Source organism: Gopherus flavomarginatus, chromosome 21 (assembly GCF_025201925.1).
Source record: "Gopherus flavomarginatus isolate rGopFla2 chromosome 21, rGopFla2.mat.asm, whole genome shotgun sequence".
Classification (NCBI taxonomy): Eukaryota; Metazoa; Chordata; order Testudines; family Testudinidae; genus Gopherus; species Gopherus flavomarginatus.
In genome coordinates, this window is record NC_066637.1 from 17,548,641 (window position 1) to 17,561,970 (window position 13,330).

Here is a 13,330-nt window from a genome sequence, read left to right on the forward strand (position 1 = left end):
GGGCTCCAAGCAAAGTTATTTCTCTCCAGGGCAACCCCCTGGTTCTTATCTAGCACTTTCTACCGGCTGAGCTCAGAGTGCTTTGCCAAGGCGGGCGGGAGCATTATCCCCCTATTGCAAGGGGGAAAGTGAGGCACGGGGGAGAGTGACCTGTCTAAGGTCACCCAGCTAGCTAATGACAGAGCTGGGACTAGAACCCGGGATCGACCACCGGCCCTGAGGACTCCAGGTCACCGAGCCCCTGCCCGGCTGTCTGCTGCCCGCTCTGGCTACCCGGGGGCAGGCTGCAGGCTCTCCCTCTCCGGAGCCGGCCCGGAGCACAGGGCAGCTATTGTGCCGCTCGCCCGCTCCCGCCCCTCCGCTGGCACCGTTCCCGGCTTCCTCTGCCTCCTGCCTCGCTACCGGCCAAACCTGTTTGCTTGGCTGCGAGGACCTGTCCCCCGGGGAGCGGGGAGGGCGCGGCGGGGAGCGGAGAAGCCAGCGGGCAAGTCAGCGCAGCCCCACGCCCCGCCGGGGCCTCCCCCTCCGCCTGGCTCCAGCGCCCGGGCAGCGAGGGAGTCACACGCACAGGCCAGCGGTGGCCACCGGCTACCCAGAGCCACCCCCGGCGCAGGCGGCTCCAGCAGCAGCCGGAGATGAAGCGAATAAATCTCTCGGCGCCGGGGATGCTTCGGGGCGGCTCCAGGCTGGCGCACGGCCGCTGAGGAGCCCTCTGCTCCCGGCGTCTCTGGTGGGCCGGGGCCGCTCGGCGGGGGGCGGCCCAGGGACCCCCGGGGGAACAGCTGCGGTGGGCTGAGGATGGACCCCGGGCGGCGGGGAGCTGCGGTGACATCTGAGGCCGGGAGCCGGCGGGCAGACGAGGTACCGCTTCGGGCAGGTCCCTTCTCCCCCACGCAGCCGAGAGATGTGACCCTGGGGGGGCGGGCGCCGGGTCCGGGGGCGGGGGGCAGGATCCTTCCTTTGCTTTGGGGCCGAGGGGCTGCACCGCGGGCTCCTAACCGAGCGCAGGGCAGCGGGGGAGGAGGTCCCGGGGGGGGCACAGACGGTCCCTGGCTCTCGGGAACGGGCAGCCCCCGGGCTCAGGGAGGGGAGAGCGAAGGGGGAGCCGCGGGCCGGGCTGGACGGCTCCAATCGGCTCCCACTCGCCTCTCCGGCTCGCCCCGGGTCCGCAGCCCTACCCCCGGGGCGAGCCGGGAACGGGGCCCGGGCGCCGTGTGGCGGGGGCCAGCTGACCCCGGAGCGGCGCTCCCCTCCCGGCAGGTGCTGATCCGGGCAGCCGCTGGAGCCGTTAGCGACCCGCGGGCCCGTTTCCCAAGATCCGGGGCTTAGGGGGCGGCCTCGCTAACCTCCCGCCTGCACTTTCACAGGGATACGGGCCACTTGCCGTCCTGCGCTCCCGTGCGGCCTCGCTGCGCGCCCGGGCCAGCGGTGCTGCTCCACCCCAGAGCCAGCTGCATGTGCGGGGCGGACACGTCCTGCCTGGCAGGCTCTGCTTCCGAGCTCGCCGCCTCCCTTACAACGCTCTGACTCGGGGTACGGGCCGCTGAGCCTTGGCCCAAGGGGTTAGCAGCGGGGGGAGAAGAGTCTGCAATGACCCCCCCCCCAGTGGCTGGTTCCTGTCAGCTGTCTCCGGCTGCGGGGTAGACCCTGGGGCTCAGGCCAGAACCAGAGCACCGGGTCCCGCTGGGTTCCACCCTCCTCCCCTCTCAGATGAGGCGATTTGGGGCAGCCCCCTCCGGGAGAATGGAGCCCAGGGAGCCCGCCCAGCGTATGGACATTGAGACATCCAGGTCAGCGGAGTTATGCCTGAGATCTGTCTGGCTCAGGTCCCTCCATGGACAGCTGGCAGGGTGCAGTGGGAGCTCCCCACCAGAGCCCTCCTTGCCCTGGAGCTCGTGGGACCCAGGAGTCCTAGCCCTGGGCCAGTGGTTGGCATTGAACCCCTATAAGAACCCAGCCATACTGGGTCAGATCACAGTATGCCCAGGGGCTGCTGGATCTTCCCCCCAGCCCTGGCGCGGGTGGCAGAACTTGGCAGGTCAGAAGAGCAGAATTGTTCCCTGATTCCACTTCAGGGGAACCCGCAGCTCCATTCCAGGATTTCGCCATGTCCCACATGCTGCTGCCTGCACTAAAGCCAGCTGGGAGGGGATCCTGTGCCCAGCTGGAGTATGTTTTGCTTCCAATCCCCTCCCCGGAGAGGTGAAGAAGCGGTGTGGCCGATGGAAGAACAGAAATGGGTTGAGAGCCTTAATTCCAAGACTGGGCCCTGTGGGCACCTTAGTTCTTGGGAAGTCACCCGCAATGCCCCTCTCCTCTGTTAAACAACAGGGATCTCAGGTTGCCCAGCACTGCCTCGCGCCCTTCTGGAACAGGGATAAACTTAGCCCACTGAAAACTGGGAAATACGGAGTTAAGGACACCCTACCCTATCATTCACCTTAACTCTGCCCCCTGGAGCTGGCAACAGCAGCAGGGAATAGCTGAATAGGGGTGCTGCCATCAGAAGACTTGAGGAAGGACTGGGAGAAGGCGGTTGTGTTGGGTTTCACTGATTTGAATCCCAGCATTTATTTGCATGTAATTGCCCTGCATGGTTTGGTGCAGTGGAACGGGGGAGGGATTGGCTGGCAGGGAGCACACATACCGGCACGGTTCCCCTAGAGACGCAACAGTAGAACCAAGCCCACGAGCCCTGCAGGACAACACCGAGCTCTTTCTGCTTGCTGCTACAAAACCCTGCTTCAGGTCAGAAACCCTCAAAGGCCAGGCTGACGGGCTGGGAATCTTCTGCAAGTCTGCCCCTAGCCCCAGCGCAGGGCGCACTGGGGTTTTCATTTTAACAGGGTGGAAAAGGTCTTCGGAAATGCTGCCTTTGAGGCTAGAGGACTGTTTTTAAAGGCTTAGTTTGTGCCCTGCTTAATTCAAGCAGTTCTATAGTCCTATTGTTTTATGTTCAACAGCTTGGGGGTGAGTGAGGTTTGCCAGGACTGTTTTAATAAGGGCTGGGTAAGGAACATTTTCCCAGTGTCTGAAATTTCCTTTAGCCCCCTTTTCCCAAGGAACAACAGCTCTTGTAGGGGTGTAAGTGACAGAGGACATCCCTTGGTTTGTGTAGATTGGTGTTAAAAGTTGGATTTTTGCTTTCTGCCTTGATTTCTCATGGGAAAAATAACTTGCTGTTTGACTGAAGCCAGAATCCTGGCACCACGTTGGTCAAGGCGGGCACCGTGCCAGTCTTGACAACAGGGCTTTCTGTGATGGGTGCATTTCCTGGTGCACAGCGACCCCTTTGATCAGGCTGCCGCTGAGAGTTGCAGATATTTGCTTTTCTTTGATCACACTCAGTCCCATTGTTCAGGAAACCCAGGATTACGTTACGGGAATGATGCTGCAAGGTACTGTCTTCCATCTTCCCTTGAGTTTAATGCTCTGCTCCTTGACAATGCTGCTGCCATAAAACTGGAGTCTGCCCACGGATTTTTGGAGCACTTTGGAACATCAGCTCTTAACGCGGAAGCTTTGCTCTGAGGGCAAAACTCTGAACAGGAGCCTCTGCAGAATGCAGCCAGTGTGCCCGACACCCATTCGTGAAAAGCTGGACATCAGCTGACAAAGCGTGGATGGGTCTCAGGTTTAATGACCCCAGCACGGCAGCGTGCTCTGACAGCTGGCTTTCTGCAAGTCCCCTGCCTTGCATCAGATCAGAGCCCTGGTCTTTTCTTTGTTCGGTGCCATAGTTCCACACGTTACCCCGATTCACTTCTTCAATATTGCTTCCCCAGAGGGGCAAGAAGTGCCAGCACCGGCCGAGATCAGCTCTGAGCAGGCCTCAGAGTGGGGCAGGTCAGAGCCAGGGTTGGAGCCCATGTGTTAGAAGAGCTGCCACATTTGGGAAGTGTGATATCTTTGTAGGGGGCTTGGATCTCAGGAACGCCTTACTCAAACAACCCCAAATTTGGCCTCCCCTCCCCTGATCCCTGATGAGGCAAACTGAGTCACCTCCCCCTTCCTATAGCACAGTGCCCCCTACTATGGTGTTGGGACACTGGCTCCGAGTCCCCCCTACTGAGTAACTTCCTGCAGCGCCCTGGATTTTTGGTGGCGGACTCACCTCTGGGTACCGATCGCTGCCAAGTCTGGTGAGATCTGCCCCTGAAGATGGTGGGGGCTGGATAAAAAGTCTTTGCAAACTTCTGCCGTGTCGCTTGGCTCAGTCTCCCCTTCCCACTCCCTCACCGTGCCCAGCTCCGGTTTCTCTGGTGCTCCCTGAGCTGCCTTCCTGATCTTCCCTTTATCCCTCTCTCCCCTTCTTTTCCCATCCCTCCCTCTCCTTCCCTGGGCTTTCCCCTCCTCTTCATTCTCTCCTGCTGCCTGTCCCCTTTTCACCTTCCCCTCTAACTCTCTCTCCTCTTCCAGCCCTGGCACAACGTGCCTGGAGTTACCTCTGGCCCACACACCTGCCGCTGGGGCGGGCTCTGGCTGTGTGCCTGGGCCCAGCGCCAACGCGAGTCCTGGGGAAGCAGGTGGTGTTCCACTGCCAAGGTCTTTACTGTTCAGTGCTTTGATCTGCACCTGGGATCCGTTTCTGGCTGGGCAGTAAACTCTGCTCCAGCCTTTCCCTATGACTGTGGCAGGTGAAAAGTGCTCCTGCCAGCCAAACCTGGGACGGGGGCAGACAGGCAGCCAAGGCAGGGTTCTGGGACAGGCTTTTTAGTCTTAGCCCCGAGGCCGGACCTGTCCTGGCCTCCCCGGCCTCCTCATCCACATCTTTTAAATTTCTCTAGCACCTCTCGTCTCAGTGCTGTGGAAATGCAGCCAGGTCTGGGGGAGGGCACAGACAGCAATGTGCACAGCTTGGGGAAGGAGCGATATTGACAAAGGACATCTCGGCAAACCCCATGGCTTATCCACTGCAAGGAGAGAGGACCTTGGTCTGGGGGAGGGCACAGACAGCATGTGCACAGCTTGGGGAAGGAGATCTTGGCAAAGGACAAAGATCTTGGCAAAGGACATCTTGGCAAACCCCATGGCTTATCCACTGCAAGGAGAGAGGACCTTGGTCTGGGGGTCTCTCCTGAAAGCTCCCTGCACAGCAAACTGCCTGGAACTCCCTGTATCTACAGGGCAGGTGGAAGGCCCGGGTCAGACGTGCAGGTGTTGAAGGTCGGGGGCCAGGCGCTGGTGAGTACCAGTGAGTCACCCGCTAGATCCTCGTGACCCCGTTGAAATGGGTGCTTGATCTTTGGAAGGATTTGAACCGCTGGGTTCTGCACGTGCTCCAGCACTAACTGAATATGGAACCAGTTAGTGAAGGGGGCTGGATCTAAACATGGCTGGTCTCTACCTGTGGGACATGCTCTGCAGAGGCTTTGGCTGGCTCAGGGCTGTCCCTGGCAGAGGGGATCCCCCCGTGTCACTGGACTGGCCCGTCCTCCTTCCTCCCGGCGCTCTGTGTGAAGGGGGATCCCCTAGTGTGTTGTGTCAGGGACTCAGTGGCCTCCGGGCTCGGCGGCCCAGTGAGCTTGGCTGGGACAATAAACCCTCGCTAAGTCCCTGTGCTCCTGGACTGGGCGGCAAAGCCACGGGATCCCCCTTGGAGCCCTGTAGCAACAGCCGCCTGCTTCCCGCCCAGCCCTCCTCCACACTGCCCCAGCGAGGTACAAAGCTGTAGCCAGCGCGATCGGTGCGGTGGTGTGTGGACACAACTAACTGCACTGGCTGTAACAGAGCCAGGGGTGGCCAGTTGTACTGACCGTATGAACAGGCCTCGTGCTGAATTCTCTGCCACGCACTCCCCGGCTCCCACGCCGTCCCCGTGGCCACCGGGCGAGGGTTCTCAGCCCGTCTGTGACGGGTGTGACCTGGGCAGCCATGCGGCGGTTTCACCTTCCGAGCAGGGGGAAAGGTGACCAATCAAACAGCCTCCGCGGGGAGCAGTCCTTTAGGTTTTCCAAGGTCCTTCGGTGTCGCCGAACGCAGGGCAAGCCCTGGTACTGTGAGCTCGCCCAGAGCAGTGTCTCATTGTTCATGCAGAGGAGTCACCGCTTCCCTCCTGAAAGTACCAGTGTCGTGTATGAAGTGAGCCAGGGCATGGCTGGAATCTGGCCCTGGGCCAGCCCAGGACCTGCTGGGTTCCCTTGGGCAAGTCACCTCCCCTCTCCAGGCCTCAGTTTCCCTGGCCCCAGTTGTCCAGTTAGACTGTAAGTTCTTCAGGGCCTGTAATTGTACAGCGCTTGCCATAATGGGGGCCTGGTCTCAGCTGGGGGCTCCAGGTTCTACTGTCGTACAAAGAATAAATCACGGCATCTTGCCCCCTGAAAGTCCTAACGCCAGGGGGACCTGCCCCATTGACCATAGCGAACTCAGACACTGGTCCCTTGAAAAACGGGATCTGGTCTTAACCAGCCCAGGGGCCATTCCCTGCAGAGTATGGGGGGATAGCTCAGTGGTTGGAGCATCGGCCTGCTAAACCCAGGGTTGTGAGTTCAATCCTTGAGGGGGCCATTTAGGGAACCGGGGCAAAAAACTTGAGCTGGGGGTTGGACTAGATGATCTCCTGAGGTGCCTTCCAACCCTGATATTCTAGAGTGACTCTGCTCCTGAGCTCGTCACCACGAGAGGCAGACGCCAGGCACATCCTGTAGGATCCTTCATCAGGATCTTGCAAGGCTCCTAGGCCAGCGTTGAGGTTGAGAACCCAGAGCCGGGAGCCCTATTTGATGCCATTGGCTCTGACCTGACTCTGTGGCCCCCTGTGCCATCAGGAATGGTAGGCCTGGAAGGGGGTGGATGTTTCCCTGGGCTCCTGTTCCTCTAGGCTTTGTGGTGGGCTGGCACCACCATGGAGGGAAGCTCCAGCTCTTAATGACAGGTGCACCCCAGGGTTGGCTGGCTGAGATAGGCAGCACCCATGGACCTGACACCTCGCCCCCATCTCCGGAGGCCCTCAGCAAAGCCCCGAGACGCTGGCTCTGGCAGGAGTGGGAGGGCACCTGGGGAACGCCCGCTGGCTTGGGTCCAGCTCTGGAAGCCTGCCCTGTTTCCTTACCACTGGGGCCAGTGGAGATCGAAGGGCGGTAAAGGGAGCGCCCGGCTGGTGGGGGCCGGGGCCCATCCCGGGGTGCTGTGCGGATTAAAGCGAGCCCGGGAATCGCACTGGGCAGCAACCAGGGCAGCGCCTGGAACACAGGGGCCCTGTGCCCACAGGGGGCACCTCATGGCCCTCCGGGCTCTGGTACATTCTGACCGGCTGCGCCCTGCTCAGCCCGTGTAGTGACGGCGAGGTCCGTGTCCCTAGCCAGCGCGCTGAGGGAGGGGATTGTAGGGTGGCCACCCGCCAGGCTGTGAGCTGGGACAGCCGGGCCCTGCAGGAGACTCCTGCCTCCTGTACCTCAGGTGCACACGGGAGAGCGGGTTACACTGGCCCTTGGCCATCTGGGCACCTAGAAGCCGCTGGGGCGCCTCACAGATCCCTTGGACTGCAACCCCCCTTGGCAAAGGGTGGGTGCCCCCCCTCGTCCCCACCAGTTCCTCTGGACGCTCCCTGCTACCCATCAGCACCTCGTCCATCTCTTCCCCTCCCCTGCTCCTAGCATGGCCAAGCAATGGGAGAGCAGGGCGGGCCCGATGAGGAGCAACCAGGGCTGCTGGCACTGCCACCTCTGCAGCTTCAGGAACATGAGGGGACCCTGCGAACACGGGAGAGACCTTAGGGAGGGGAGACTTGGTCCGACGCTGCCCTCTGGGCCTGGCCTGGCAGGGAAGGACCCGTGTGGGCAGCCCTGCCATAGAGCGCAGCACCCCAGCATTTCAAGGCAAGGTCGGGTCATTAGCCCCATTTTATGGATGGGAGAAACTGAGGCCCCGAGAAGGGAGGTGGCTGGCTCAGGAAGCGAATCCGGCTCTTCTGTCCTTAAGCCCCACCCACAGCTGTGTCACTACGATCACAGCCGGGGAACGTCACTGGCTTCCATGGAGCTACAGTGAATGACACCCGGCGGGATCTGGCCCATTAACGTCAATGGCGGTAGGCTGAGTTACACCAGCTGAGGATCTGGCCTTCTCCTACAGCCCTTCTTAGGGAGCAGATCACGGGGAGACACGTCCGTGTTCCCCGAGCTCGGTCCCCTGAGCCAGCTGATCTGCTGCCCCCCACAGCAGGCGAGCCCCAAATCCAAACCAACTGCAGGAGTTTGTGACTTGGGAGCCCCCCCAGGGGCCAGCGAGGGCTTGGAGCTGGCAGGGAGCGAGAGGCTCCGAGGTTCCCGGGGGGTGGGGGAGGAGTTTGGCAGAGGAGAGCCGGGCAGCTGCAAATGCCGGCAGGAGATTTTGTTCCATAGCTGTTCGCCTGTTGGCAGAGCTCAGAACCCCGGTCTGCTGGGCAGGACTCTGTCTGGGCGGCAGCGAGGGTGTGACAGGACGAGGGGTGCAGCGAGGGGTGTCTCTGTGCCGATTGCAGCCCATGCCCCTGGGTTCCCTGTTCTGGGCCCAGGCTCTCCCAGGAGGAGTTACCGTGATGGGGAACAGGTGTTGGGGAGCACGGACACGCCAGCCCCAGCCTCTCCCAGCAGGAGGCGCTGCAGGGAATAGGGCAAGAGCAGCAGGTCTCATGGGGGACCCGAGTGTCCTGCTCAAGCCCACACGGGTGCGGAGGGTCTTGAACCCAAGTCTGCTGCCTTGCAGGGCTGCCGGGCACATGCTGATGCACTCAGCGGCCAGGCCGTGTCGTGGGAGCAGACAGGGAGTGGGGATGAAGGGTGACATCTGGAGACGGGTTCTGAGATCCACTTGCAGAACGGGCAGACGGGTGCCCTGTTCCCCTTCCCCTCAGGCTGGCCAAGCCCAGGCCAGCTGGGAGAACTGGGTGGTTTAATGGTTGCTGCAGACGCTACCCTCTAATGGGGGGTGGGAGACTGATCCCATTTGGAGACACCCCCCCACTGACCCGGTTAGCTCCCGGGAAGATCTTGGGGGGCATTTCAGGCCCTGGCGTCACCTCAGAGGGGGACCTGGCCCATGGTCTGCCCGTGCCTGATGTGGTCCCATTGTTTCTCCCCTCCAGGTCTAGGGCAGGCCGGCCCTCGGTGATGGAATACCGCCCCCGGACAGACTTCCAGCCCCATCTGACGTCACTGCCGTACCAAGCGGGGAGCCAGCAGATGGGGATCCTCACCGTGGGTGGGCCCCAGGACCTGGGGGACAGGCCTTGCCGAGCGAGGCACCATGTGGCTGTCTGCAAACAGGAGAGTTTGTCCTTCGTGGAGCTCCCCAACCTCCAGCCTCCTAGTCAAGGGGACTTTAGTCTCGTCCCGTGCTCCTCAGAGGGCTGGGGGCTCCTCAGCTCCCACAGCAGCTCCATGGACGGGTGGGGAAGCCTGCAGCTGAGCCCCAAAGGCTGGCCCCCCTGCCATCACAGCTACCCAGACTTCCACCCCAGGCTGGGCTGGATCCCGGACTCCGGGGTCCCCTTGGGAGGCAGTGCTGCGAGCGGGAGCTCCGGGACTCACCCAGGGGTGGCAGGGATCTCTGCCCTGCAGGGACGGCAGGGAGTGGGGAAGGCGGACAGCTGGCCTCACAGCTCCACCTTCAAGCCACGCTCGCCCCACAGGGACTCTTCTCTCCATGACATCGTCAGTGGGCCTATGAGCCCCCCGCTGCTGCCCGAGTCCCAGGGGCGAGGATCTCACGGGGTGGAGAAGGAGAAGCTGGCCTGTGAGTATTGCATGCTGAGAAAAGGCTGGCCTCGTGGGGGAGGCTGGACAGGAAGGGCAGGCAGAGGGGGTCTGGCCACATCTTGGGAGTGGGAGCCCTGCCCACCTTGGATGCCCCTTTACGAGTACCACGCAAGCTGGGGGTGTCTGAGAGGGGGCATCTGGCAGGGCATGCTAGGGAGGAGGCCTAGAGCTGAAGGTCAGAAAGGAATGTTTATGATCTTCCACTCTCCCCTCCGGCCATGCTCCTTCAGCACAAGGGTGAGGCCTGTGGGGATCGAACAGGAGCAGGGGTCTGGTCCCAGGTCCCCAGCTGCAGGTGGTCCCAGCTGCCCTGCAGTGGCGTAAAAGCGTGAATGCCAACCTCCGGGCGGAATCTTAGGGCAGAACCCCCAATTGGTTGTGAGTTCCATACGTTGATTTCACCAACCAAGGATCAAGGGCAAACCCCTGTCACCGCCCTAACCATGGAGTCCCATCCAGTCCCCGTGGGCACCCTGATCTGTCTCGCCACCCGGGTGAGTCTGCCTTTGTGATGGATGGATGGCCGCTTACACCAAGGATCACAGCAATATTCAGATTACTTCCCATCCCACAGGACCGGTCTCTTACCCCAGGTCGATAGCATGTTAGAGCCTTACCCAAAGACGGAGTTTGTAGCCAATCCTGTAATAAAAAATCTGAAGGTTTATTCTAGAGCAGCAGTTTTCAACCTTTTCCCATTTGCGGACCCCTAACGCGTTTCAAATGGAGGCACGGACCCCTTTGGGAATCCTAGACATGGTCTGCGGACCCCTTTGGGTCTGCGGCCCACAGGCTGAAAAGCAAAGACGCCCCTCAGGGCTAACTCAGGCGAAGCACTGGGGATCTTTTGCTTCTGCCTAGTAACCCTTGCTCTCCTTCCCCCCAAGTCCAGGCAGCATAAAGATGCCGTTCCTTCCATTTAGGGCTTTTCATTCCCTTCCCCTCTTCTGCTCTGAGCTGCAAACTCAGCTAATGGGAGGAATTCACCTGCATGCCTCACCTTCATTGGGGAGAAAGTCTTTTGTCCTCGTTAATGTTCCAGGCTAGTCTGCCTGATGCGATGGGCCTTCCTTGCTGGGCAGACAACCCCTGCTGTGGGGGCCCAGCATTTCACATGACTAAGGCCTTGGCTAGACTTGTGAGTTACAGAGTACTGTACCTCACTCCCCGTCCACACTGGCAAGGCACGTACAGCGCTGTGTCTCTGCCACTGCAGCGCTGCTGGTACTCCACCTCCCCGAGAGGAATAACAGCTGCTGCGTAGCGGCTGAGACGCTGCTGTCCAGTGTAAACGGGGAGTAACATTACTACGCAGTGATTGACCTCCGGAAACTCTCCATAATCCTTTTAACTGGAGTGGCCTCTCTTGTTTTGTTGTGATCTCCGGAGGAGGAAGTGCCCTTTCAGAGCTCCGTTTTGGGGGCTGCTTATCAAAAAACCAAACACAGCTACAGCTAACGTTTGCTTGAAGAGAGGCAGCACGGGGGTGGTGGTGGTTGGGGTCTGTTTCGGCGAGCAGCTGCTTATCTGGTCTATGGGAAAAAAAGAAACAGCTGCTGTTTGCTTTCAGTGAGCGAGAGGGGTGGCGGAGGGAGGGGGGTCTGAACTTACAAGGCAGGGAGCTGACACACTCTCAGCAGCCCAAAAACCCACTCTCTCCCCCCACGCTCCCTGTCACACTCCACCCCACCCCGCACTTAAAAAGCATGTTGAATGCTGGGATAACTGCCCATAATGCACCGCTCCCAGTGCCGCTGCAGATGCTGCAAATGTGGCCACGCCAGTGCGCTGGCAGCTGGCAGTGTGGACAGGCTGCAGCGCTTTCTCTGCTGCGCTCTCCGAAGGCGGGTTTAACTCACAGCACTGTACAGCTGCAAGTGCAGCCAAGGCCTAAATGGGTCTCTCCTGTCTGGCGATTTACACAGCCCCAGAGGCTCACAAGGCAAGCGCTCAAACATTGCCCTACAATACGGGCTGCACGCTTTACACGTGAGACGAACGCCGGTGCCATGCACCAGCAGGCCGTCAGGTCAGAACACTAAGCACACTTGGATAACTCTAGTGCCTGTTTCCACAATCCCAATGCCCAGCTGTGTAGTTATCCGTAGTCAGCGGAGGCAGGGGGACCATGGCATGAGCTGGCACCTGGTCTACCAGCGTCACACCAGTGCTAGAATTTACCCCCCGCCAGAGCCTGGACTTGGGACCCCACCAGAGATGCCAGTTTTGGTTGGACGTATTTCTGGAAGTTTCATTGCATGACGTAATCTTGAATTCCTGGGGACTCCAGGAGGCAACTGTAGCCCCTACGGGGCACGTCATGTCAGTGATGGCAGGTGCTGAGGGGGTTTCTGGGAGGATCCTGTGCTGAACCAGTCTCCAAACCTTTGGGCTGAGCTTAGGGTGGCCCCCTGGCCCGTTTCCCGGGGTTGTTCCTGGTTTGAGGTAGCTGCCCCGGTAAATCTGTCAGGGTGCTCAGTCGCCACGGCCAGGCCAGTTTAACGGGCTCGGGATCATCCCAGATGCCCTGCTGTTCGGTTCCCCAGAAGTGGCAACCCCAGCTCCTGCGTTCCATGCCACACCCATGCCAGGAGAGAGCCCCAGCGTGGGCACAGCAAACCCCCGTCAGTAAACGACGGACCACGGAGCCCATCAGCCCCACAAGAGCAGCAACTCACTGCACCGGATGCTGCAAAGCATTCTGGGATAGCATTTCTGCAAAACTAGCAGGCCCTGCCATGCTCCCAAGGGGCCCCAGAGGTTTGCAGGGACCGGCCCTGTTCAGGGAGCAGATAAGAGGAGCTCAGTGAGCCACAGTCCAAACACAGGAGGCAATAGGTCATTCAGGGGGCCCTGTTCGCATAGCCCCTTGTCCTGGCCACACACGGTGCTCTGCAATAGCCCCCCTTTGGATAGCGCCCTCTGGGATCATAGGAAAGCAGCCGATCCTGGAAAATGCTCTTTGGTTATTTACTGTGCAGCGTCTGGTTTCGGACAGGCAGGACGGCCCAGTGGTTTCAGGGCCCTGCGAGCCCCGGGGTTCAGCTGGAACCCAGTTAGCACTGTCATTGACAATGCAGGAACCGGAATTGAATCCAGCTCCCTGGCCCGGCGCAGGGCTGCACCAGGAGCAGACTCCAGTGCCCTCTCCCCAAGCTGAGCCAGCTCCTGTGCGTGTGACAGGAGCAGAGGATGGCACACACCTCTCGGGAGGCAGCACCTGTGACAAACAGCTGGGCAGATGCCACTGTCTGCCATCTGCTCCCGCTATCTAGGGGAAGGAGGCTGCAGGTGAAATCCAGCTGGCTAAGTGCACATCACACGCCCTGGTGCCCTGGGGGGAACACAGTCCTGCCGTGCCAGAATCCGAGTCCCAGCTCCTCAAAGGGCTTGGGTGCCTAACTCCCATGGGCCCAGCTAATTCCATCTGGAAACACGTCTGCAAACAGTACCATGCAGACACGAGCCCACGACTTTGCTGGTGCAACCGCACGTTGGCTGCTCATGCTGCACCTAGAGGGAGGACGGCCTGGCAGCTGGGAGTCAGGAGGCCCAGATTCTATTTCAGGATCAGCCATTGGCTTCCTCTGTGC

At 60.5% G+C, this 13,330-nt stretch overlaps 1 protein-coding gene across 5 annotated transcripts in view; it reads left to right on the forward strand.

Annotated features, from left to right (window-relative positions):
- Nucleotides 1-524: 524 nt before the first annotated feature.
- ARHGEF19 (Rho guanine nucleotide exchange factor 19) overlaps nt 525-13,330 on the forward strand; it is a 28,561-nt gene continuing 15,755 nt past the window's right edge. The window contains exons 1-2 of one of the 5 annotated variants that reach the window (XM_050931201.1): nt 525-861; nt 9,065-9,714. In XM_050931201.1, coding sequence (XP_050787158.1) covers nt 9,090-9,714 — 625 coding nt within the window. In that variant the 5' untranslated portion in view covers nt 525-861; nt 9,065-9,089. Of the gene's footprint in view, nt 862-2,689; nt 2,749-9,064; nt 9,715-13,330 lie in introns of those variants that run through there. The other 4 variants (XM_050931203.1, XM_050931202.1, XM_050931204.1 and 1 more) reach the window with 4 other exon arrangements.